General features: G+C 42.6%; 1 protein-coding gene and 1 long non-coding RNA gene across 3 annotated transcripts in view; one reads left to right on the top strand and one right to left on the bottom strand.

The window, feature by feature from the left end:
* LOC137333870 (uncharacterized) overlaps positions 1 to 12,422 on the bottom strand; it is a 29,929-nt gene extending 17,507 nt beyond the window's left edge. The window contains exon 1 of one of the 2 annotated variants that reach the window (XR_010965999.1): positions 12,219 to 12,422. This is a non-coding gene — a long non-coding RNA (uncharacterized lncRNA). Of the gene's footprint in view, positions 1 to 7,143; positions 7,227 to 12,218 lie in introns of those variants that run through there. The other variant, XR_010966000.1, reaches the window with a different exon arrangement.
* Positions 12,423 to 12,801: 379 nt separating this feature from the next.
* Positions 12,802 to 18,213, top strand: LOC137332170 (interleukin-6-like). The gene is made up of 3 exons (XM_067995879.1): positions 12,802 to 12,882; positions 15,803 to 15,949; positions 18,031 to 18,213. Exons 1-3 carry the CDS (start codon positions 12,802 to 12,804, stop codon positions 18,211 to 18,213), a joined length of 411 nt encoding a protein of 136 aa, XP_067851980.1.
* Positions 18,214 to 27,712: the final 9,499 nt, after the last annotated feature.

Raw genomic sequence — 27,712 nt, 5'->3', positions numbered from 1 at the left:
AAAATCATGTCTCACGAATTTGATTGAGTTTTTTGAAGAGGTAACCAAGAAGATAGATGAGGGCTGTGCAGTAGACGTGGTCTACATGGACTTTAGCAAAGCCTTTGACAAGGTACCACATGGTAGGTTGTTACATAAGGTTAAATCTCACGGGATCCAAGGTGAGGTAGCCAATTGGATACAAAATTGGATTGACAGCAGAAGACAGAGGGTGGTTGTAGAGGGTTGTGTTTCAAACTGGAGGCCTGTGACCAGCGGTGTGCCTCAGGGATCGGTGCTGGGTCCGCTGTTATTTGTTATTTATATTAATGATTTGGATGAGAATTTAGGAAGCATGGTTAGTAAGTTTGCAGATGACACCAAGATTGGTGGCATTGTGGACAGTGAAGAAGGTTATCTAGGATTGCAACGGGATCTTGATAAATTGGGCCAGTGGGCCGAGGAATGGCAGATGGAGTTTAATTTAGATAAATGTGAGGTGATGCATTTTGGTAGATCGAATCGGGCCAGGACCTACTCCGTTAATGGTAGGGCGTTGGGGAGAGTTATAGAACAAAGATCTAGGAGTACAGGTTCATAGCTCCTTGAAAGTGGAGTCACAGGTGGATAGGGTGGTGAAGAAGGCATTCAGCATGCTTGGTTTCATTGGTCAGAACATTGAATACAGGAGTTGGGATGTCTTGTTGAAGTTGTACAAGACATTAGTAAGGCCACACTTGGAATACTGTGCACAGTTCTGGTCACCCTATTATAGAAAGGATATTATTAAACTAGAAAGAGTGCAGAAAAGATTTACTAGGATGCTACCGGGACTTGATGGTTTGACTTATAGGGAGAGGTTGGATAGACTGAGACTTTTTTCCCTGGAGAGTAGGAGGTTTCGGGGTGATCTTATAGAAGTCTATAAAATAATGAGGGGCATAGATAAGGTAGATAGTCAAAATCTTTTCCCAAAGGTAGGGGAGTCTATAACGAGGGGGCATAGATTTAAGGTGAGAGGGGAGAGATACAAAAGGGTCCAGAGGGGCAATTTTTTCACTCAAAGGGTGGTGAGTGTCTGGAACGAGCTGCCAGAGGCAGTAGTAGAGGCAGGTACAATTTTGTCTTTTAAAAAGCATTTGGACAGTTACATGGGTAAGATGGGTATAGAGGGATATGGGCCAAGTGCAGGCAATTGGGACTAGCTTAGTGGTATAAACTGGGCGACATGGACATGTTGGGCCGAAGGGCCTGTTTCCATGTTGTAAACTTCTATGATTCTATGAAATCGTTTATGTATATGGTGAATAAGAAAGACAATAAGAAAACATGGAAATCAGAAAAGGTTGTTTGGCAATCAAGCCAATTTGTTCAACAGACCAACTACAATCAGCTCATTCATGGACTCTATCCAGCCACTCGTGGTGCATTTACATTACAATGTTAGTATCTGTGAACCCTCACTCCAGGCCCTGATTTGGTGTAAAGCAAAACTGCTTTGCACTGATTATTTTAGTATAAATGCATGGTCAATCCCCTAGGGAAATGTTGCTTCACGCATTGTGTACACTGCTTCTTTTTATTTAATCTTTCTTTGTTGCTTTGGTAAACTTTTGCAAAATTTAAGATAGTTCCTTAATTCAGTTTCGATTATCAGATTGGGTGGTGATACTAGTAACTTCATGAAATTGTACTTCCTATTCCCACCTAGAAAGTTACTTAAGATTGGCCAGTTGCTAATGCAAATTCTCAGTGGTGACACATTTGGGATTGAGCTAAACAAAGCAAATCAGATGCTGGGTTATATCGCTTAATCAGTTGAGTTTCAATCACCAGAATTGTGCAGTGCCTTAGTAAGGCTGCACCTGGAGTACTGCTGTAATATGATGGTGCCATCCATAATCTAGAGGCAGTGCATGAGACTAATCTCTTGTGTCAGTGTCAAGAGCTATGAAGATTAAATTGATAAGCCAGGGCTCTTCAGCCTTGACAACAATGGTCTCAGATGGAATCTTATGGAAGTAGACAAGTTGCTTAACAAGACAGACGATCAAACTCAAAATAGTATCTTCATGTATGCCAAGGCAGCAGAGTTTTTTTAAAAATTCGTTCATGGGATGTGGGCGTCGCTGGCGAAGCCGGCATTTATTGCCCAACCCTAATTGCCCTTGAGAAGGTGGTGGTGAGCCGCCTTCTTGAACTGCTGCAGTCCGTGTGGTGAAGGTTCTCCCACTGTGCTATTAGGAAGGGACTTCCAGGATTTTGACCCAGCGACGACGAAGGAACGGAGATATATTTCCAAGCTGGGATGGTGTGTGACTTGGAGGGGAACATGCAGGTGGTGTTGTTCCCATGTACCTGCTGCTCTTGTCCTTCTAGGTGGTAGAGGTCACGGGTTTGGGAGGTGCTGTCGAAGAAGCCTTGGCGAGTTGCTGCAGTGCGTCCTGTGGATGGTACACACTGCAGACACTGTGCGCCGGTGGTGAAGGGAGTGAATGTTTAGGGTGGTGGATGGGGTGCCAATCAAGCGGGGTGCTTTGTCCTGGATGGTGTCGAGCTTCTTGAGTGTTGTTGGAGCTGCACTCATCCAGGCAAGTGGAGAGTATTCTATCACATTCCTGACTTGTGCCTTGTAGATAGTGGAAAGGCTTTGGGGAGTCAGGATTGGCACCTCATCCACCACCCTAAACATTCGCTCCCTTCACCACCGGCGCACAGTGTCTGCAGTGTGTACCGTCCACAGGATGCACTGCAGCAACTCGCCAAGGCTTCTTCCACAGCAGCTCCTAAACCCGCGACCTCTACCAACTAGAAGGACAAGAGCAGCAGGTACATGGGAACAACACCACCTGCATGTTCCCCTCCAAGTCACACACCATCCCGACTTGGAAATATATTGCCGTTCCTTCATCATCGCCGGGTCAAAATCCTGGAACTCCCTTCCTAATAGCACTGTGGGAGAACCTTCACCACACGGACTGCAGTGGTTCAAGAAGGCGGCTCACCACCACCTTCTCAAGGACAATTAGGGATGAGCAATAAATTCCGGCCTTGCCAGCGTCGCCCACATCCAATGAACGAATAAAAAAAAGTGAGTCACTCGCCGCAGAATACCCAGCCTCTGACCTGCTCTTGTAGCCACAGTATTTATGCGGCTGGTCCAGTTAAATTTCTGGTCAATGGTGACCCTCAGGATATTGTTGGTTGGGGGATTCAGTGATGGTGATGCCGTCGAATGTCAAGGGGAGGTGGTTAGACTCTCTCTTGTTGGAGATGGCCACTGCCTGGCACTTGTCTGGTGTGAATGTTACTTGCCACTTATGAGCCCAAGCCTGGATATTGTCCAGGTCTTGCTGCATGCGGGCTCGGACTGCTTCATTATTTGAGGGGTTGCGAATGAGAGGCTGAGACACATTCGGAAGCATTTCTTTACATAGAGGGAGATCAATAACTGGAAAAGGATGCCAAGAGAGGATTGAGGCCAGGACACTGGGCTCGTTTAAGTAACAGCCCAATAGTGAAATAGGAAGATGGTTTGGTTGGCATTCTGGAAGGAAGTAGTCAAATAGGCTTAAGGGCTTTCTTCATCCAGACCTACCTTGTGAATTTTAACCAAGCTCAGGCCTGTTGCAGCCCAAAGGGTAGTTGAGATTAATGAAGGATTTTTTCCTTTAATTTTTTGGGAAAATTTGAACCCATTAAGGAGAAGCACGTCATCACATTTTGTCCTGTGTCAGCTTCAAGCAATTCCAGGTCAAGGATCATCAAATGAGGACCTATTACAGTCTCTTTATCCCAGAGCAGTTCTGTTTTTAATAATTTGCCTATTGCTCATATAACCCTTTCACCAAGTTCAAATGGAATGCTAGGCACAGTTGGTTTCAATCATAATCAGTTCATTTAATAAACCAGATAACACTATATCTGCAGAAAAATCTGAAATCCAAGATAAAGTCCCAAAACTCCCATGAAGATTAAAATCTCAAATTAACCAAATCAAGACCACAAGTCAAACATCTCTCTCAAAAGCTTGGTCCTGAAAAAGCAACTATCACCAATGGCATAAATGGCCAAGTTCTTAATTTCTGTGCAAGAGAATTGCTACTCCATCCTCTCCAAAATTGAAGAGATGTACCTGGGCCACTAGTTCTATACAAGACTGTGACAGTGTAGCACTGTAACAGTTGCCAGCATTTAACCAACCTTCCAGGATAACAAGACCCCCACCCCCCACCCAGGTTTCACATATCAAAAGGCCTGCTCAAATTATATTGCTTTCCTGCCTGGAGAACTCTCTCCTAGACAATGGTATTGTCTAAAACTCTGATTAAAACACAAACATTAATGTTCTCCAAATTGCTCAGTGAGTAGCTGAGCCACAGAGACCAGGAAGGTCCCAAGTTTGACCTCCATATTACAGTTCAAGATTTTAATCATCGCTTACTTTTGTGTTCAAGGCTCATCTGCAATTTCCATAAAATCAAGTCCCTTATGAACCAAAATCCACACCTTCCATCACCATCACATATTTGTTAGCATGGCCAGATTTAACAATTAACTCCTAGTTTTGGTGAACTGCTTATTGGATAATATGCAGGTGCCCACTCACAGTATCCCACTGTTTTCAAAGGCAGAAAATAGCACCTCAACAGACTACTGCATACAGGCTAGAACTAATTTAGTCAAATGTATGCACAGAATAAAAAGACTCAGCAAAATAGCAAAAGCTTAGGTACATGTTCTGATATGTGCTGCCAACATCACAGGTGCACTTGCCTGTAATTTCTGTCCAGTGATTTCAATGGACAGAAAATTGTGGGCAATACAACAACTTGCATTTATATAGTGCCTTTAACATAATAAGATGTCCCAAAGCACTTCATAAGAGAGTAATCAGACAAAAATTGACACCAAGACAAAGGTGGTGACGTTAGGACAGGTGACCAAATGCTTGGTCAATGAGGTAGGTTTTAAGCGGAGTCTTAAAAGGAGAGGGGTAGAGGTGCAAAAAGGTTTGGGGAGGAAATTCTAGAGCTTGGGGCCCAGATGACTGAAGGCACAGCCACCAATGGTAGGGTGAAGGAAATGAGGGATGCACAAGAAGCCAGAGTTGGAGGAACAGAGTTCTCAGAGGGCGGAGTTAGGGAGGGGCAAAGTCATGGAGGGATTTGAACACGAGGATGAGAATTTTTAAAAATTGAGGCATTGGTGGACTGGGAGCCAATGTAGGTACACACCCATGACTCCGATATGTGCTGCCACCAGGCGATATGTCAGCACATTCTTGAAAGTCTAGCCCCAATGAACAAGTTTTAAAAGAAAGTCTAAAATCCTTGCATTTCTTTTCAGTAAATTGCTGAAACCACAGTTTCTAGTGGGAATTTAGAGGAAAACAATTTCCACAAAGTCCCTACTGGCATGTATGGTGATAAGGTGGATAGGAAGCGGAAGACCTTGAGAAAGCCTTTGGGATACAAGACATCTTTTCCTTTGAAGAACAAAAGGATTTTGAAAGTCAATGGAAATCAGAGAGGATAGGAGTAATTGATGAGTGGCACTTCAACAGGATAAGATGCAGCTGGCAGAGTTGGAGTTCATGTAGGGTGGAGCTCAGGAGGCTGGTGATCAGATAATTGGACAGATCGAGGCTAGAACTGAAGAAAGGCGAATAAGAGCTCCAGCAACAGTGGAAATCAGGTAGTAATGGAGGCAGGCAATTTTACAGAGGTGACAATAGGAGAACTTGGTGATGGTTAGAGTGTTGGATGAAAGCTCATCTTATCAGAAAGAACACCAAAATTGAGCATCATTGGGTTCAGCCTGAGCAAACAGCCAAGAAACAGGTTGAATTGCGGGTTAAGAGTGAGAAAGAGGGGAGAAAAGCCAAAGATGAGGAAAGCTAGAGGAAGACTGAAGTTTCAAAATCCATTCAATACCAGACTCTGTTTCCTAGAAAGAACGAACTTGCGCCTTTCACCACCGCAGGATGTCCCAAAGTGCTTTACAGCCAATTAAGTATTTCTGAAGTGCAGTCACTGTTGTAATTCTTCGACAGTACCTCCCAAACCCGCGACCTCTACCACCAAGAAGGACAAGAGCAGCAGGCATATGGGAACAACACCACCTGCACGTTCCCCTCCAAGTCACACACCATCCCGACTTGGAAATATATCACCATTCCTTCATCGTCGCTGGGTCAAAATTCTGGAACTCCCTACCTAACAGCACTGTGGGAGAACCTTCACCACACAGACTGCAGCGGTTCAAGGCGGTGGTTCACCACCACCTTCTCAAGGGCAATTAGGGATGGGCAATAAATGCTGGGCTTGCCAGTGACGCCCACATCCCATGAACGAATAAAAAATGTAGGAAAAGCAGCAGCCAATTTGCACATAGCAAAGTCCCACAAACAGAAGTGAGATAAATGACCAGGTAATCTGTTTTAATGGTATTGATTGAGAGATAAATGTTGGCCATACACCAGGCAGAACTCCCCTGCTCTTCTTCGAATAGTGCCATCGGATCTTTTACATCCACCTGAGGGGTCAGATGGGGCCTCAATTTAACATCGCATCTGAAAGATGGCAACTGCGACAGTACAGAGCTCCCTCAGTACTGGATTGGAGTGTCAGCCTGGATTACGTACTCAGGTCTCTTGAATGAGACTTGAAATAAATTTAAAACAGAAATAGACAGTTTCCTAGAAGTAAAGGGAATTAGGGGTTACAGGGAGCAGGCAGGAAATTGGACATGAATTTAGATTTGAGGTTAGGATCAGATCAGCCATGATCTTATTGAATGGCGGAGCAGGCTCGAGGGGCCGATTGGCCTACTCCTGCTCCTATTTCTTATGTAACCCGCAGCCTTCTGACTCAGAGACAAGAGTGCTATAACTGAGCCAAGGCTGACATTAGAAGACATTGACTAAGTAACCCTAGCAATTATTATCACTGTCATTTTTTTAATACTTAAATGTCCCTTCCATTTCCCAGGAAGAATTTTTCGGTCCAACACATATCTCCCATATTTTGAACAGCATATCCTTTTTGTCTATCTTTGCTACATTCCTCCTTTTTGCTGTTTCAATCTTATACTTTCTAATATACTGCACTTCATAAAATCTTAATCTAAATTCTACCCAAGTCACTCATTGGTAACACTCACCTCTAAATTAGAAGGTCGTGGGTTCAAGTCCCACTACAGAACTTGAGCACAATCTAGGCTGATGCTTCAGGGTGCAGTGCATTGTCACAGCTTCCATCTTTCAGATGAGACATTAAACTGAGGTTTTCTCTGCCTTTTCAGGTAGATGTAAAAGAGTCCATGGCATTATTACAGGTACAGTAGCATAGATTTTGTGTTACTGGACTAGTTTAATCCAGAAAATGTGACTTCAAGTCACAATAGCAGTTTATGAATTTGAATTCAGTTTTTAAAAAGAAAAACATTTGGAAATAACAAACTGGTAATCAGTAAAAGTTACCATGAAGCTGTCAGATTGTCATTAAAAACCCAACTGGTTCATTAATGTCCTTTAGAGAAGGAAAACTCTCGTCCTTTCCTGGTCTGGCCTATGTGTGACTCCAGTCCCACACCAACATGGTTGACTCTTAATTGCCCTCTGGTCTGGTCAGTTATATTAAACTGCTCAAGGCGGCCCACCACCACCTGCTCAGGTCAACTAGCGATGGGCAATAAATGCCGGCCTCACCAGCGACGCTCACACCCTGAGACTGAATAAACAAAACTTTTCAAAAAACAGGGCAGCTCTTCTAGTGTCCTAGCCACTTATGCTTCAAAAGTATTTCCTTTCATTACAGTAGATCAGGTCAGATACAGTGGTAAAGCTTCCTCTATTATGGCATAACAAAGTGCCTTAAATTCAAGTTCAGAAGAACACCTCCTAATGAACCAGTGACCTTTCCATCCTGCTGATCAGCCATCATTCTGACTTATCTGAATAACACCTCAGTTAGTTTAATAATTCTATGCAGTTTTTACTGTGAGCTTGTGTCTGCTAAGAACTGGATTGAGATTATCTAAAACCAGCTTGATATAAATTAGAAACAATTGTGGTCATAACACTGAACCCTGTGGCACCCCTTTCTCAGAGGACCCTTTAACCTTCTCATCTTTAGAAAATACAATCCAAGTCTTCTTTAATAGTTAAGTCCCTTCAGTCTCATATCAACCTGAATCATTACTGAACCTTCATGGCCAGTATATCCTTCCCCAGGTGGCAGCCCAAAACTGAACACAATACCCTAAATGAGGTCTGACCAATGCTCTGGATATCTACAATAGTACTTACTTGCTTTATATACGATACCCGTTTCAATACATCATTAGTTTTTTTGATCACTTTTTGTATATTTTAATGACTTATGTATCTAGGCCTATAAATCCATTTGTTCAATAGACCCCTAAAGCTTCCCTATTTGGATTTTAAAATTCCAATCTTTTTTTCAAATCCCTCCATGGCATCACCCCCCTATCTCTAAACTCCTCCAATTCTGGCCTCTTGCACATTCCCGATTTTAAATCACTCCACCATCAGCAGCTGTGCCTTCAGCTGCCGAGACGCTAAGCTCTGGAGTCCCCTCCCTAAACCTCTCTACCCCTTTAAGACGCTCCTTAAAATCTATCACTTTGACCAAGCTTTTGGTCACCTGCCTTAATATCTCATGTGGCTCAGTGTCAAGTTTTGTTTTGTAATGATCCTGTGAAGCACCTTGGGCAATTTTACATTACAGGCGCTATATAAATGCAAGTTGTTAGACCGTATTCCCATCTACCACTCTTACATCCAAAGTATACTGCTTTACACTTTGTTAAATCAAACTATATCTGCCACCATTCTACCCATTCACTATCTGTATCCTTTTGCAATTTTCTGTTCTTCACAGTTCACTATACTTCCTAGCTTAGTATTGTTGACCCTCGAAAGATGGATTGTTATGGCTTCAGACACCAGATTATAGTTACCTTACCCAGTCCAGAGTACAGAGATACAATCACTTCAGCATGCTATCTTCGAGTCTGTTCTGTTCTAACAGTCAGCGGCTGCGCTACCTACATTTATACCTGATGTGGAGATGCCGGTGATGGACTGGGGTGGACAAATGTAAGGAATCTTACAACACCAGGTTATAGTCCAACAAATTTATTTTAAAATCACAAGCTTTCGGAGATTATCTCCTTCGTCAGATGAATGAATGAAAAGGTTCTCAAATCGCATATCTTATACTATGTTGGGACAGCATCACACCAATCAAAAGGTGTCGTTGTTATTCAAACAGGCCAGTCACGGAGAACAGCACGTCCCAGTACACTCGATATACATTGTGTCTATTACACAGGCAGGCAGAAAGAAACTCAAAATGGCAGAGAGAGAGAGAGAGAATTTTAAAAAACATATACATTTTTTCCCCCTTTTTGCTGGTGGGGTTACGTGTAGCGTGACATGAACCCAAGATCCCGGTTGAGGCCGTCCTCATGGGTGCGGAACTTGGCTATCAACTTCTGCTCGACGATTTTGCGTTGTCGTGTGTCTCAAAGGCCGCCTTGGAGAACGCTTACCCGAAGATCGGTGGCTGAATGTCCTTGACTGCTAAAGTGTTCCCCGACTGGGAGGGAACCCTCCTGTTTGGCGATTGTTGCGCGGTGTCCGTTCATCCGTTGTCGCAGTGTCTGCATGGTCTCGCCAATGTACCATGCTCCGGGGCATCCTTTCCTGCAACGTATGAGGTAAACAACGTTGGCCGAGTCACAGGAGTATGAACCATGTACCTGGTGGGTGGTGTCCTCTCGTGTGATGGTGGTATCCGTGTCGATGATCTGGCAAGTCTTGCAGAGGTTGCCGTGGCAGGGTTGTGTGGTGTCGTGGACGCTGTTCTCCTGAAAACTGGGTAACTTGCTGCGAACGATGGTCTGTTTGAGGTTGGGTGGCTGTTTAAAGGCGAGCAGTGGAGGCGTGGGGATGGCCTTAGCGAGGTGTTCGTCGTCATCGATGACATGTTGAAGGCTGCGGAGAACATGGTGTAGTTTCTCCGCTCCAGGGAAGTACTGGACGACGAAGGGTACTCTGTTGGTTGCGTCCCGTGTTTGTCTTCAATCGCCAAACAGGAGGGTTCCCTCCCAGTCGGGGAACACTTTAGCAGTCAAGGACATTCAGCCACCGATCTTCGGGTAAGCGTTCTCCAAGGCGGCCTTCGAGACACACGACAACGCAAAATCGTCGAGCAGAAGTTGATAGCCAAGTTCCGCACCCATGAGGACGGCCTCAACCGGGATCTTGGGTTCATGTCACGCTACACGTAACCCCACCAGCAAAAAGGGGGAAAAAATTTATATGTTTTTTAAAATTCTCTCTCTCTCTGCCATTTTGAGTTTCTTTCTGCTTGCCTGTGTAATAGACACAATGTATATCGAGTGTACTGGGACGTGCTGTTCTCCGTGACTGGCCTGTTTGAATAACAACGACACCTTTTGATTGGTGTGATGCTGTCCCAACATAGTATAAGATATGCGATTTGAGAACCTTTTCATTCATTCATCTGACGAAGGAGATAATCTCCGAAAGCTTGTGATTTTAAAATAAATTTGTTGGACTATAACCTGGTGTTGTAAGATTCCTTACATTTATACCTACCAACCTTGCTTGAACCAGAACCACAAAGCCATCTGGTTCTCAGACAGGTGTACCATTTCCCCTGTCTCATTCTGCATACAAAGACTATCTGTTTATACATTCCCGTTCTACACAACTGAGACATGAGCAAGAACATTAGGTTATCAAATACACACACACACACACACACACACGCTTTTAACACAGCTACCACTTCACCCTGATAACAGTAATGGTTTTAATAGTACAGGGACTCCAGCAAATTTTCCATTCTAGGAAAAATGAATAGCAGATCATCATATTGGCCAGCTTAACAGAATCACACCGGTCTACAGTATCACCTGCAAACTTGTATGTACCCACTACTGCTCCCACATCCAGGTCATCTAGTGAAAAGTTGAGGCCTCAGCACTTATCACTGCATGTTAATTTGAGAATTTCCTTTTTAATCCTGACTCTGCCTCCTACCTCCCGACTAATTTCCAATCCAGGCCATGAAGTTGCCTCATTTGAACCTGTAATCTCTCATACAGAGCCTTGTTAGATGTCTTCTGAATAAATACAAAATTGATGATTTAGAGAATTGTTGATTGAGAATTATTGAATTCTTCCAGTTAAAACAAATGGAAGACTGCAGGAAGACTAAATATTTAACTGATCTTTCTGAGAGACTTACAGAATTTGAGCATTTTGCAAAATAACAATCCTTTAAAGCAGGCACAAACAGGACTTGTTTGGCTCCCTGAATTTAGGGCTGCATGGCCTGACATTACAGATTGAAAGTGCTGTAACTGTAGAGATGATCATCTTCCCTGTGTAATGTGGAACTCATACATTGATGAATAGTTTATGTTATATATATATATATATATATTTTTTAATTCTTCTGTTTTTTGGGTCCTGGCAACCACCAGTAAAACCCAGCTATGACTGTAGTTTATGATAGTCTAGAACATTCATCGCAGGGATTAATAACATATTCCACATTGTGCATAGCTCTTGAGATTGAAGTGTGGTTTCATGCACCTGTGTGGAGATGTTGATAACAAAGGATGTGAGCGGTCACAATAAATGTGCCTTCCTTCCATGAGGGAATGAGAGAAGAGGAGAAAGGGGTATGAGAGAGAGAGAAAGAAATGAATGAGGGGGTGGGGATTAGAAAGGGAAATTGTTAAGATGGTTTTGTTCATGGTTAAAATATTTGTAATTTTTAAGTTTCTTTGCAATTTACGGCTTTTTTTTTTAAAAAGTGGCAAACTGAGTCACTGATTTCATATTAAATGTTTGGCTATGTTATATTTCCTCTCATTTTCAGCCAACCGACAATAATTGTAAACTTGCAGTTTTGTTTTAAATTGAGTTTCACCCCACTGGAGATTCCTCTTGCTTATGAGGCAGTTAAAAATAAATTCCATGGATTACAAAACACGATCCTGGGGTTTCCGTTGGGGAAACCAACGAATTACCCTGGGCAATAAATAAATGCCCAGATGTCGTGATGACACCAAACGCTCCGCACTCGTCTCTAAGGCAGCTCCACACAGACGATCCGGTTGATTGTCAGACCCTGCGACCCTCAGCATGCCTTCGCCGCACTGTTAGTACAAACCCCCGCTCTCTGAGCTTTGCTGCTGGTTCTCGGCTCTGGGGAAAACAGCTACTGACGGTCCTTCTTGTCTTTCCCTTTCAGATCTCTGCCAGCCTGTCCTGCTGCTGTCGCTGTGGGTGACAGCCGTCCTGATGTCTCAAGTTGCCGCCTCCCCGCTCCCTGAATCTTCAGGAGAGTCTGAGGACTTTTCGCAATCTAGCGTTGATTTGGGGGGCTTGAAGCTCGCGTCTTTGGCTCTTTTCATCCGCGGTGTTGCTGTGGAACTGCGCAACCGGCAGGTGAGTCTGATTAGGCGGGATTCCGCGTCAAGCATTTCCACGTGATAAGAGGCTGTAGGAATTAATACAAACATCATTTTAATATTTAAAGAAACTTTACCGATAATCTGCCATCAGCCCTCTGGTAGAAGAACTAGATTGATATTATTTAATATTTAATTTGACTACGTTAAATTCACGAATAGAATCATTTTCTTCAGATTAACCCCCATCGCGTTTATTGCAGTGATTGTATTGCAATAATTAATAATATATTTGTTTTTTTTTTCCAGTTGTGCGACTTTTTTTCCATGTGTGACGGAGGGATGAGTTCACTGCAGATGTACAACATGGAGCTGCCACAACTTGTGAAAGAAGACAGTTGTTTCAAGAGGGGTTTCCAAAAGGTGAGATATTCTCACTTTATTTCTAAATTCGCTCCCTCTGACAATTTGTAAAAAAACTGCCTTCCCTTCTCCTTTACATGGCAATTTTCAAATCAGTGCAATAATGCAATTATTATATATATATATATATAGGTGTCCCCTATATACAGTAAAAATACACACACATATAGGGGGCTCCTACCAGTAGATCAGTAATTGAGGATTTCCAGTGATCTAATTAACTACAGGAGCAAAGATGAAGCAATTAACAGTAGTTATCTGAACCTTCAGATTAGAGTACTGCCTTGAGATTTTTGAGCCTTTTTAATGATACCAGTAAATTACTGATGGTGTTACCAATTGATGAATATATGTTTTTGTTACGTACAAGATGGGCAGAGTTTTGAGTTAGACTTCAGAAACTCACTCCAGAAAGCCTGCAACTACATCATGACAGTTGAATGGGAAATGTTGACATCTATCTAATATATATTAAAAATGTATAAAACATATAAGATTCTGAGATGGCTTGACAGGGTAGATGCTGAGAGGTTTTCCATGGCAGGAAAGTCTAGAACTAGAGGGCATAGTCTCAGGATAAGGGGTTGGCCATTTAAGACTGAGGTGAGGAGGAATTTCTTCACTCAGAGGGTTGTGAATATTTGGAACTCTCTACCCCAGAGGGCTGTGGATGCTGAGTCGTTGAGTATGTTCAAGGCTGAGATAGATAGATTTTTAGACTCTAGGGGATTCAAGGGATATGGGGATCGGGTGGGAAAGTAGAATTGAGGTCGAAGATCAGCCATGATCTTATCGAATGGCGGAGCAGGCTCGTAGGGCCGTATGCTCGACTCCTGCTCCTATTTCTTATGTTCCTATTAAAAATAATACATCTGCATGCACATTCTGCCTATAAAGCATTACTTCCTGTTATATTTTTATTACACTTTCGTGTCACATTTTCCCAATGTAAATTCTTATGTTCTCAGTTATAATTGAAACTGCCCATGTAAACTTGTCATGCTGTCAGTGCATTCTCTTGCCAGTGGTGGTACTCTAGTACTGTCTCCCAGCTCCTCAGCCTGTATTACAGTGAATCTCTCAAGTTCCAACCACCAACTCTACTTTCTTGCTTCTCCACAAAGGCAAAATATATGCCTTTAAAATGGGGACTGAATTTTGCCTGTGTGCCCTGGTCCAATTATCCCGCTCCCTCTAACCACACTTCAGCCAAAGACTACACTCTATTTTAAGTTTTGGGCGACCGACTGGTAGAGCCCGCTGGCAGCCCACCCATCCCAGCAGTGAGGAGGCAGGAGCCATTTTGAGGCCTGGACCTCATTTTAATAGAACCAGTGAGCTGCAGGATCCAAATGGGCGTCCTGATGCAGCTCGCCCAATTCAGGCCAGTGCAATGTCGGGCAGGCCGGAGGCCACTCAGTTGGCAGCAAAGTAAGTCTGGGGGCACGATCGTTGTGGGGAGAAGTCTGAGGCAGCAGCGGCCCAGATTACTTTTGTGGGGCTCAGTGGAGCATTCCTGCTTCACCCATCTCCACAAAAATACTTCAAAATTTACCTCTTCAGTTCTATCGCCAGCCAAATTGGTCGGAGGATGCAAGGCAAATGGAAATCAGGGTCCTGAATGTATCATAACAGCCTGTGTCATTGATGTGTGATAGTTTGTATACTGAAAGGTTAACAATTGTAGCATTGTTCATTGTAAAATAATTAATGATTAATCACGAGAAAAAAAGGGTAAGTTTTGTGCTACATGTGGGGCCTCACACACAGTCAGAATTTATCAGAAAATCGCATGCACACTGCCGGCAATTTTGCATCCATCAGTTTCAATGGTTGGAAAACCACGACACTGTATCTCCTATTTTTTTCTATATGCACGTGTGAGCCCCTGCAGCTGCACACGGCCTCACAAACTTTTACCCTATAATGTCATTGAGTGCAATTTTTTTAATCCCCAAAATGTATTTTTTTTTTCATTAGTTTTATTCTTAATTCATAACCTGCCTTTGTTGGATTGGTTATCCTACAGGTAACCAGTCTGCACTGTGCCATTTCACCGAATCACAAGAAAAATATCAATCCAGAATAAAATTAATTCAATATGTTTAAAAAATCTTATAGATTGCCCAAGTTAAACAATGTGTGTTTGAGGTCATGCTAATCCTTGATTGCTTTGGAAATGTGTTAACTTTGTCAGATAAAATACTGGCACTCTTCCTGTTATAATTTTGAGCTAGCTTTGTGGGAGCATGTATTAACTTATGGGAAATCTCTTATCTGTTGCATCTCACCATAATTTTTCCAAGTCTGTTAATGCCCTCAGCAGGCACCATAATAATATTTGTGATATATCTGCCCTTGCTACAAGTTGCAACCAACTGTATCCTATCATGTCACCTGATATCAAAAAAGATATTTTCTATTTTACTATGGCATAGCCTTTACCTTTAAAACAGTATTTTTGTCTTTCTAAATGACCTTTAAAAATTAGTTTACTAGGAATTGTTTAGGAATGAGTCAGTAACAGTCTAACTAAATATTTTTTTCCACATCCTGTAAGTTAGTAATTATTTTTAGTGCAAATACTTCTTGAATATGTTTCTGGAGTGGATAAGCCAACAGCACTAAAAAAAAACCCAGATTATCTGGTCATTATCTCATTTCGGTTTGTGGGTCCTTTCTGTGTGCAAATTCTCTACAGTTGTCCTGGTTGTAGCCAGCTTTACATCTTTTGTGGCTCCTTCATGTAGGAATTTACTTGGCCAGTAGCTAAGTAGAGATTCCTTTTCATGTGATATCAGTTTCTTATGTAAACTTTCCTCAGATTTGAATTCACAGATTTCATCATGGATACCAGATGATGATACTTGCATCTGTTCTAGTGTTCAGTAACTTTAGAAGTTTTGTCTTTTTTTTGTAGGAAAACTGTTTGACAAAGGTTGTCAAGGGCCTTCATGAATACAAAAAGTATCTATTATTTGTGAATCAATGGATTGGGGATGAAAAGCAGCAAGTGAACTTAATGCTGGTCAGCATGAAAAATCTCTCTGATTTACTTGTACTTCAGGTAATCACTCTTTAGAATGTATGCTCTATAACTAAGCAAGTCAGAACATCAGGAAGGTAACCGGTAAATCAATGGGTCAAAACAAAGTGCATTTCTGCAGACAATTAATCTAATCATTATAGAAATATTTCCTCAGGCAACATTCACTTAAGAATTGTAACCACTAAAGAAGGATTAACAGACAAGAATACAAAAGACTCTCAGTCAATCCTGTTTGAAATTATATATGAACAAATATACATTGGAGTTGACAGCTTCAATAGTAATTCTTGACCCAAGAATTACATAGGAGACTGGAAACTTGCTATAATTCTCAAAGTTGAAAATTACTATTCTCTCAATCTTTTTTATTTCCTTATCATTTTTTCCCCATGCCTTATCTCCTGAAGCCATTCAGTCCTTGCTTTAGTACAGTTCCACTGGCTGTCCTCTAGCAATTATTCATTGTGACTATTATTCATGTTTGAACCTTGATTGTGTCAGCAGGTTATTCAAACATTGGGTGAATCACAGTCAAGCCAGGTCCTGTCATCGTCCAATGTATACACATATGCACTTCCAGCAGGGATTGTTGGATTATCCCGAGCAGGAACCCTGACTAACCCACTCCCTAACCCAAGTGCACTGAGGTCAATTGTAGTGCCCTTGCTGCCATCCCGGATGAGATCAACTACCTCAGCACAGACCAGGGATATACCTATTACCTTCCTGATCTTAATGGTTCAGCGACTCACTGGCTGAACTCACTAGGCTATTGGAAGCATTATCTCATGCTATTCGAGCCAAAAATTTCACCTTTTAAACCTGTAAACTGCAGTCATTATACTGTTGGGCCAACATTTATTTTTAAATGGAAAGCTTTGAGTTAGTTTGATGGCATTGGGTTTGCAGCCTTAGGGAAACTGAAAGGAGACTGGTGACAAATCAGTCACAAGCCGAGAAAAGAGAAGTTAGATACATCAATTGCATAATTCAGAAGAAAAATAACCAGGACAGCTGCAGCTAGGAGAAAAAGAATTTTAATACATAAACTTCCCAGGTCAGGAAGAGTGTTTGTTATTTCATTTAGTACAAGGTGCTCCTTGGCCTTGTAAAGCCTTCAAGGGTCTAATTTGGCCAAGCAGTCCAATGAATAGACATTACATTGGAGATAGAAGCAAAAGGACTGAATTCAGCAGTCAGTGCTCCTGGCCTGGAGCAGCGCTCGTAGGAAGTGCTGTCTGGAAAATTGCGGACCTGCAGTGCCTTGTTTTCTGTGAATTCATTTAAATGGACAGAAAATCAGGCACTGCAGGACCACAAATTGACAGCCAGCGCTCCCTGCAAACATCATTCCCTGCCAGAAGCACCCAGTCAAGGAATCCTGGCAGGGAATGATGTTTGCATCAATAGACATTGAAACTGGTCTCAATTGTGAGGAAAGGGGATGTCTCTGAGTAGAGTCTAATAAGTAAGCAGATCCTTTAATCTGGAAAGCCTACTCACCAAATTTTGTTTTGCAAGTAACATCAGTGGAAAATAGTTTCTATTCTGTTGGCTGGTAAATTGATTCACTGAATACTATTCCTCACTGAAACAAATCAGCAATAGCAAAAATGATTTTTACATAGATAATAGATTTTGATCTTAGGTTTTAGATCAGCAATTTAAGGCTCAGCCTGTGGGCAAAAGGCAAATTTGTACTGCAGACATTACACTGTAATTCACAACAAATGTTTTAGTACTATCCTTAGTAATACCGTTTGACTGTGTGCTCTCACCTGTAAATATTAATATGCATTAATGTTAATCAAGACAACACCTTGCAGTGATGTTGCTAGGAACCTATTCTATGGTGAGCTAAGCACAGAGACACTCTCTCACGGGATTAGCAAGCTAGGAAATCATGCTATATAAAAATTAACTTGAGACGATGAGAGCCACAATTAAAATCTGTAACTTCCCTCCGATCTCGGCTTGTCATTACCATAGTGTCAGAGAGTGTTTGATGCCACAGAGTGATAGTATTTTACTTTGCTGCATGTACTTAGACTAGCATGCAAACTGTATTACTCAATGCTGCTTTGTTCTCTGTTTTCTAGAGCAAGATTCAAGAAAGTATTACACAACACCAGCACAAGGGGGCTTTTATTCCAGACACGCCTCCTAAAAGTGTCTGGAATAAGCAATTGAAAATTCACGTGATTCTTAGAAACTTTGCTCTCTTTATGGAGAGTACAGTTCGAGCCATTCGATTCATGAAATTAACCCCTACAGCTGTTTAATTATGACAGCAACAACATCACTGTATGAACGTTCTAGTTCACATGAGTCCCTGGATGAGATCTGCTTTTATAGTAGATAACAATGTTGTTCTATATTGAGAACCAGCAGTATTGGCTTTAGTTCAGTTCTGTGAGACTGAAAATAGCAATGCAAATTTGGCTATTTATAATATTTTAAATTAATATTTATTTATTTACTGAGACTATGAATCCTGTTTTGCAGTTTGTTCCTAAATCTACTGAATTATTGTTCTTTATACTGTGATAAGAACTGCTGCTGGTGTCACTATTACAAATTATATGACATCTGAAATGAAATCTATGTAGCATTTGTTTGTATATTTATAATAAATTATTAAATGGAATTTAAATCTTCAGTGGTTAAAATTAATAATAGTCAAAATAATTCAAAGGAAACTTTTTATGTATTTATTTTTATATCTAACACTGTAAGGAAAACTACTGTATGAAAAGGAACAAATCAAGCAGAATAAAAGCAATATTTTGACTATTCCTTTCACTTGTCTACCATTCATTTTACGCTGCTTGTATAAAATGATAATGTACAAGGAGAATATAAAGTGACATCAATGATATAAGATGACATCTGGAATCTGTGTCTCATTGTAGGTTGGGGAGAACATTTCTAGAAATAATTTTTTTAAGAAATGTATTTTGCCAGTAATTTCTTGGTACAGTAGGTTGGAACACTGTTTTCATTCCAGCCCAGGCTAATGGAATGAAAGTCTCCTCTCCTGGCCGGCTGTAATGGTCCTGTGTGAAGCGAATTTTGGTGCTCCAAATCCATTCGTAGCGTGCATGGGGGCCCACTGCACGAAGCTGCCCACAATTCAGGATACAGCGACACTAAATTAGCAATTACACAGAATCTGTAAAGATTGCTAATGTGGAAAGTGGAAAAAAAAATCATCCTGGTTCAAGAAGTGTTCCTCTGAGGTTTAGGTACTGCTGGGGCAGAATAGTGGAAGCTTTACACCGAATCTGGTCAGTGATGTATCTGAGCTGAGAGTACTTGGTGCTGACATTGGTGCCTAAAAAAAAAGAAAAATGTGTTCTATTTATTCCTAGCTCTAAATTCTCTTTAATTAACGAACAAAAAAATCGCTCAAAAGAGAAAAAATCTTAGAAAACAGTGGCTTTATGAATCTTGGAAGAGCATTTGTTGTAATAAAGATAAAATTGTATGTATTAAAAAATAACTTTTGCCCTATAACTAAGAACATCCTTTCTGAAATTGTGATTATGTTTTCCCTGTTAATATGTTTACACAATGAATTCTGCTAAAGTACCCTTATTTACAAATGAAAATTACAGCACTTGCCAGACTTTCCTTTATCTCTCAAAAAGATTTTGTTTGCGTGTTTTCCAGGCATTATGTTATGGAGATAACAATGAATAAATTATACCAATTGAACCTAACTTGAATAATTAAATATGAATAATTGTAAAATAGACTTTCCTTAAAATGCAAAAACATATGTCCGATCTTTAGGAACATAAATGGATATATTAGCTATGCTAAAAGGGAGGACTTTTAATGAAACTAAATATTATAAATTCATTTGCAATTTCAAATGAATTATTTTAACTCGTGCTTCATTATTTGGCAGTTTTTTCTACTCATTAAGAAGGATACAAGTGAATGAACTATTCATCCACTTTGTGCAACCAGTTTCACCATCGTGTACTCCCAGATCAGGCATAGTATGGTTCCATCGACTTAAATTAGATAAGTCACCAGGTACGGATGGGATGCATCTTAGATTGCTGAGGGAATTACGGGTGGCAATTGCGGAGATACTGGCCATAATCTTCCAATCATCCTTAGATAAGGGAGTGGTGCCAGAGGACTGGAGAATTGCAAATGTTACAGTCTTGTTCAAAAAAGGGTGCAAGGATATACCCAGCAACTACAGGCCAGTCAGTTTAATGTTGGTGGTGGGGAAACTTTTTGAAACAATACGGGACAAAATTAACAATCACTTGGACAAATGTGGATTAATTAAAGAAAGCCAGCACAGATTTGTTAAAGGCAAATAGTGTTTAACTAACCGGATTGAGTTTTTTCATGAGATAGCAAAGAGGGTTGATGAGGGCAATGCGATTGATGTGGTGTATATGGACTTTCAAAATGCATTTGATAAAGTGCCACATAATAATCTTGTCAGCTGAGTTGAAGCCCATGGAATAAATGGGGCAGTGGCAGCATGTATACGAAATTGGCTAAGTGACAGGAGACAGAGAGGGTGAACGTTTGTTTTTTGGAGGAAGGTATACAGAGGTGTTCCCCAGGGGTCGGTACTAGGACCGCTGCTTTTCTTGATATGTATTAATGACTTGGACTTGGGTGTACAGGGCACAATTTCAAAATTTGCAGATGACACAAAAAAAAGAAGTGTAGTGAACAACGAGGAAGATAGTAATAGACTTCAAGAGGGCATGGACAGGCTGGTGGAATGGGCGGACACGAGGCAGATGAAATTTAACACAGAGAAGTGCGAAGTGATACATTTTGGTAGGAAGAATGAGGAGAGGCAATATACACAAAATGGTACAATTTTAAAGGGGGTGCAGGAACAGAGAGACCAGGAGTATATATGCACAAATCGCTGAAGGTGGCAGGGCATGTTGAGAAAGGAGGCATAGAGTACAAAAGCAAGGAGGTTACGATGAAGCTTTCTAAAACTGGAGTATTGTGTCCAATTCTGGGCACCGCACTTTAGATGTGAAAGCCTTAGAGAGGGTGCAGAAAAGATTTACTAGACTGGTTCCACGAATGAGGGACTTCAGTTACATGGATAGACTGGAGAAGCTGGGGTTGTTCTCCTTAGAGCAGAGAAGGTTGAGCGGAGATTTGATAGAGGTGTTCAAAATCATGAGAGGCTAGACAAAATAGATAGGGAGAAGCATTGGCAGAAGATCGAGAACCAGAGACATAGATTTAAAATAATTGACAAAAGAACCAAAGGCGACATGAGGAAAAACTTTTTTACGCAGCGAGTGGTTATGATCTGGAATGCACTGCCTGAAAAGGTGGTGGAGATGGATTCAATCATGGCCTTCAAAAGGGAATTGAATAAGTACTTGCAGGGCTACGGGGAAAGAGTGGGGGGATGGGACTATCTGGAATGATCATGCAGAGAGCTGGCACGGACTCGATGGGCCGAATGGCCTTCATCTGTGCTGTAACCATTCTATGGTTAGATGCAAAATAGAATAATTGTTGACCATAGTACAAAATTGTCATTTTAATGATCAGCTATAAACATACCTGAAAATAACTCCCCCTCCAGTATCAATTTTTAAAATCCATTTGATTTTAGCCCTGTTAGCGTGTGCTAGATTGTATAGAATCATAGAATCATAGAAGTTTACAACATGGAAACAGGCCCTTCGGCCCAACATGTCCATGTCGCCCAGTTTATACCACTAAGCTGGTCCCAATTGCCTGCACTTGACCCATATCCCTCTATACCCTTCTTACCCATGTAAATGTCCAAATGCTTTTTAAAAGACAAAATTGTACCCGCCTCTACTACTGCCTCTGGCAGCTCGTTCCAGACACTCACCACCCTTTGAGTGAAAAAATTGCCCCTCTGGACCCTTTTGTATCTCTCCCCTCTCACCTTAAATCTATGCCCCCTCGTTATAGACTCCCCTACCTTTGGGAAAAGATTTTGACTATCTACCTTATCTATGCCCCTCATTATTTTATAAACTTCTATAAGATCACCCCTAAACCTCCTACTCTCCAGGGAAAAAAGTCTCAGTCTATCCAACCTCTCCCTATAAGTCAAACCATCAAGTCCCGGTAGCATCCTAGTAAATCTTTTCTGCACTCTTTCTAGTTTAATAATATCCTTTCTATAATAGGGTGACCAGAACTGTACACAGTATTCCAAGTGTGGCCTTACTAATGTCTTGTACAACTTCAACAAGACATCCCAACTCCTGTATTCAATGTTCTGACCAATGAAACCAAGCATGCTGAATGCCTTCTTCACCACCCTATCCACCTGTGACTCCACTTTCAAGGAGCTATGAACCTGTACTCCTAGATCTCTTTGTTCTATAACTCTCCCCAACGCCCTACCATTAACGGAGTAGGTCCTGGCCCGATTTGATCTACCAAAATGCATCACCTCACATTTATCTAAATTAAACTCCATCTGCCATTCATCGGCCCACTGGCCCAATTTATCAAGATCCCGTTGCAATCCTAGATAACCTTCTTCACTGTCCACAATGCCACCAATCTTGGTGTCATCTGCAAACTTACTAACCAAGTCTCCTAAATTCTCATCCAAATCATTAATATAAATAACAAATAACAGCGGACCCAGCACCGATCCCTGAGGCACACCGCTGGTCACAGGCCTCCAGTTTGAAAAACAACCCTCTACAACCACCCTCTGTCTTCTGCCGTCTATAGGATGGAGAGCTACATGTGTGGATGGCAATGATTAACTTTTCCAGCGCTTCAACTATTTCAGTGTATAATACAGGAGTCTAAGTATAGGAGTATTTTTAAATGACAAGGATCAAAGCATGCTCTTCAGGTACAAGTCAATCCAGCTGTCAGGATGAAGTGCATATTGTTGGCTAAACTCATAAGATTTAGATCCTTTGTAACAATCCATGTGTTTCCCTTGGCAACTCCCCAGTGCAAAGCAAAACTGATCAGTATTGATTGTAATGTTATTGGTACACGTCTGATATCATTGTCCTGCAAAATGTAGGGGCCTCAAACCGAACCTTTGCACGGGGCCCCCTGCCGTCAACGTAGCACTTCCTCAATACTGCACTGGAATCTCACCCTACGTTATGCACTTAGGTTCTGGACTGGGGCTCAAGCTTACTATCTTCTGACCCAGTGCTACCAACCAAGCTGAGTGACAAATCCTTTGGGTTGCTTCTGGTTTTGACATGATTCAGTCAGTACTGCAGTGAAGTGTTCGCCTAGATATTGTACTTAAGTCCTCGATGAGGGCTTCAAACTCACAACCTGCTGACTCAGAAGAAACTGAGCAAAGACAACATATCTAGACAAAGATTATGTAGGTCACTACAATTGAGCTTTGTGATCAAAAAGCTAACCTTGACTTCATAAGAATATCTATAGACCAGAATGATCTATCCATTTTCAATACCCATTTCTCAGTAGGATCTCCCAATTAATGACAAAATATGGGCAGCTCCGTGCGGTTGGAGTCTATAAATATCATTTATAGAATCAGTATGTCCTCGATTTAAAAAGGATAATTTTTTCAAGAAACAATTGTTTGGTAAACCCTGTTGTTTTTTGAGGAAAGACGAGAGACATAAAAGATTTGCATTATTTTCATCACGATAATATCACACGGGAAGTGATGCATTGATACATCCACTTGCAACCTGTGTCATTGCTTCACAAGTTTGTAAATAAACAAAAGGTTTCCCCAACAAGAATTTTATCAGGACAGCAACTTACTGCCTCTCCGATCCTGCTGTTTTTTTAGCAGACACCTGCTGGAAGGCAGTGACCACAGGTGCTTCCCACAGGGTTTGAGCAGGAGGCGAAATCTCAGGAGTTAAAATCTCGCGGGTCTCAAGCTGTAGGGGGAGGGGCTGGATGGTTTACCCTACACCTTGCACCTTGTCCCCACTCCCCCTCCCCCCTCCCACCACTGCACGACTGGGAGTTAAACTCTGAGGTTTATAATGTGGAAGATACATGGTCTGTTAATAGAAATTGCTGATTTGAAAGGGAACATATAGATAAATGACCAATTTATCTCAGTGGAAAAAAACGCTTGTCCTCAGGAATACTGGACTGGGATTGTTCCTTTATTGTCGTGACTTTTAATCAGCCTTTTTATTATTAGGAGCTATTAGGTCTTCAAATTAAAAATAGTTTAATTTCTAGCCAGTTAAAGTACCAAATCATTTATAGCAAAGCCATTGGAGTGTAATATAAATTACAAAATGTGAGCTGAAAGTTCCATCTTGGGGGGTTGGGGAGAGATCTGTGGCTTATGAATGTGGAAGCCCATCTATATCAAAGAATTGCAGATGATACAAAGATGGGAGGGAAAGTAGAGAGTGAGGAGGACATAAAAAACCTGCAAGGGGATATAGACAGGCTGGGTGAGTGGGCGGAGATTTGGCAGATGCAATATAATATTGGAAAATGTGAGGTTATGCACTTTGGCAGGAAAAATCAGAGAGCAAGTTATTTTCTTAATGGCGAGAGACTGGAAAGTACTGCAGTACAAAGGGATCTGGGGGTCCTAGTGCAAGAAAATCAAAAAGTTGGTATGCAGGTGCAGCAGGTGATCAAGAAAGCCAACGGAATGTTGGCTTTTATTGCTAGGGGGATAGAATATAAAAACAAGGAGGTATTGCTGCAGTTATATAAGGTATTGGTGAGACCGCACCTGGAATACTGCATACAGTTTTGGTCTCCATACTTAAGAAAAGACATACTTGCTCTCGAGGCAGTACAAAGAAGGTTCACTCGGTTAATCCCGGGGATGAGGGGGCGGACATATGAGGAGAGGTTGAGTAGATTGGGACTCTACTCATTGGAGTTCAGAAGAATGAGAGGCGATCTTATTGAAACATATAAGATTGTGAAGGGTCTTGATCGGGTGGATGCAGTAAGGATGTTCCCAAAGATGGGTGAAACTAGAACTAGGGGGCATAATCTTAGAATAAGGGGCTGCTCTTTCAAAACTGAGATGAGGAGAAACTTCTTCACTCAGAGGGTGGTAGGTCTGTGGAATTTGCTGCCTCAGGAAGCTGTGGAAGCTACATCATTAGATAAATTTAAAACAGAAATAGACAGTTTCCTAGAAGTAAAGGGAATTACGGGTTATGGGGAGCGGGCAGGAAATTGGACATGAAGCTGAGTTCGGATCGGTCAATGCCCTGTGGGTGGCGGAGAGGGCCCAGGGACTATGTGGCCGGGTCCTGCTCCGACTTCTTGTGTTCCTTAGATTTGTGGTTGGGATCAGATCAGCCATGATCTTATTGAATGGCGGAGCAGGCTCGAGGGGCCGATTGGCCTACTCCTGCTCCAATTTCTTATGTTCTTATGTTCTAATCATGCAGCACAGAAGGATGCCACATAACTCATGTCCCTCATCCCTGGTACTGTTCTGGTAAATCTCCTCTGCACCCTCTCCAAGGCCTTGACATCCTTCCTAAAGTGCAGTGTAAAAATTGGCTGAGGTCTAACCAGTGATTTATAAAGGTTTAGAATAACTTCCTTGCATTTGTACTCTATGGGCTCGATTTTCGCACCCGCGATCGGGTGCGCTCGTGGCGGGGGGGCTGCGAAAATCGGGGATTCCCGGAGCGGGTCCGGAGCCAACCCGCCCACTTCCGGGTTTCCCCACTGACGCGCTGACACGCGCGCGCAGCCCCCGCATGTGAGACTCCCGCCGGCAATTAAAGCCGGCAGGGTGCCACTTAAAGTACTTGAACAGGTACTTCAGGTTGTTTACAGACCTGATTGACCTGTTATTTTAGCAGGGATCGGATTTTGCAACTGATTGAGACTGTTTCCCGTACTGGGGGAAACACTCCCAATTCAAATGGACGTGTTGCAGCCATCAGCCTGTGGCAGCTGCAAAGGTCCATTTGACAGGTGTCGGGGGGGAGACCCTCACTCATTGCAGGAGGCCACTCTGTCACTTTGGACAAAGTTTGGCCTCCACCACCCTGCTCCTAACAACAAAATTCACCAACTTGCACACTTACCCCGGTGTCCAGACACATTTACCTACCTTGCGGACCCCCTCAGATGTACATCTTCCGGATGGGGCCGCCGTAGCTGCAGTCATGACCTCCTCGGAGGGCGAACAGCATCACCAACCTCGCCAGCCACGCCGTCCACCTCTGAAACGTGGAGCTCCACAACACAGTGCTGTGACACATCAACCTGCACAGCAGGAGGGAGGGCAACCCCAGAGAGAAGCGTCGCAGAGGGCACTATCCTCGCCACAGGGTCCACAGACCGAGGCTCAGCTTCCTGGACCTCTCTGAGCAGCAGTGCACACGGAGGCTCAGAGTCACTCGACATGTAGTCGTGGACATCTGCAGCCTCCTTCATGCCGAGCTGCTCCTGGCTGGCCTGAGCACCATCTTCTTACCTTTCGCTGTCAAAGTCACCACTGCCCTCAACAACTTCTCCTCCGCATCCTTCCAGGGTGCCACCGGGGACATCGCCGACGTCTCTCAGTCGTCTGCACAAAAGAGCCCTACAAATGTACCTACACCCACTCTGCAGTGACACAATGGGTGGCATCAGTTGTGGGTCTTCATTGTGATCCTCAGGAAAGGGCATTATTGCACAAACCAGACAAGATTCGCAAAGATGTGGCAGTAGTGGTGCCAATATAATATGTAATGAGTTGATCAGAAATTAAATAGAAGTAAAAACCATGACAAACCCTCAAACACCCTTGTGCATCCCCTTCATGCTTACGACACGTTTGCCTTACGCTTCCTACTGCACATATGTGATGCATGCCCGGTGGCTGCAGCACAGGTTGTGGCAGGTTGAGTGAGATTGACTGTGAAAGAGATGCATGAGAGGGTGAGTATGAGATAGAGCCATGAGATTGTATGAGGATTGGGTTGAGTGGTAGTTGAGGGATGAGTGCTGGCGAGGTGGGTAAGTGCAGGTAAGATGAGGATGAAGTTTGAGTGGGTGTGAGGAGTGATGTGATAGAGTAGTGTTGGCTGTGCAGAAGGAGATGTGGGGTGGGGGCGGTGATATGGCAGACGGAGTGTAGGGGAATGAGTAACTGCACTCACTTTGGCTGACCTACTTAGGTCATTGAAGCGCCTCCTGCACTGTATGCAGGTGGGCGATATGTTGGTGGTGCAGGTGACCTCTGCCACCTCGAGCCAGGCCTTCTTGGTGGCAGAGGCAGGCCGCTTCCTCCCGCCCGCCGGGGGGAAGATCTCTGTCCTCCCCCTCCTCCTCACCCTATCCAATGATACCTGGAGTGAGGCATCATTAAACCTGGGAGCAGCCTTCCCCCTGGGCTGCTCCATGCTGTAATTTTTCCTATTTCCTGCAGCATCAGTCAGTGGAGGACTGCCCCTTTAAATAGGGCTCCTTCAGCTGACAGACCTCACTGCACATGCGCAGTCCGCCTGCCACACAGCTTAGCAGCGGGGAATCCGAAAGACCAGGTAAGTGGATCCAATTAGCCTGCGATTGCATGCGGATCACACTGATTTCAGCGGGCGCGTTACCCACACGCTCAATCGACCCCCCGCCCCGAAACCGCCGCCATGGTAATATAGGGCCCTATGCCTCTGTTTATAAAGCCAAGGATCCCGTATACTTTTTAAACATCTTTAACTACTTGTCCTGTCACCTTCAAAGATTTGTATATGTGAATCCCCAAGTCTCTCTGTTCCTGCACCTCCTTTAAAATTGAACCATTTTGTTTATATTGCCTCTCCCCATTTTTCTTTACAA

The sequence above is a fragment of the Heptranchias perlo genome, chromosome 2 (assembly GCF_035084215.1).
Source record: "Heptranchias perlo isolate sHepPer1 chromosome 2, sHepPer1.hap1, whole genome shotgun sequence".
In the NCBI taxonomy this organism is placed as follows: domain Eukaryota; kingdom Metazoa; phylum Chordata; class Chondrichthyes; order Hexanchiformes; family Hexanchidae; genus Heptranchias; species Heptranchias perlo.
The sequence above is the reverse complement of the archived record's forward strand: the minus strand, read 5'-3'. Positions and strand labels throughout refer to the sequence as shown.

Excerpts from the sequence above, each read along its gene's own strand:
- LOC137332170 (XM_067995879.1), top strand. The coding sequence starts at position 12,802 with ATGAGTTCACTGCAGATGTACAACATGGAGCTGCCACAACTTGTGAAA. Across the intron at positions 12,883-15,802 it reads TCAAGAGGGGTTTCCAAAAG|GAAAACTGTTTGACAAAGGT; the intron begins GTGAGATATTCT and ends TTTTTTTTGTAG. Across the intron at positions 15,950-18,030 it reads CTGATTTACTTGTACTTCAG|AGCAAGATTCAAGAAAGTAT; the intron begins GTAATCACTCTT and ends TCTGTTTTCTAG.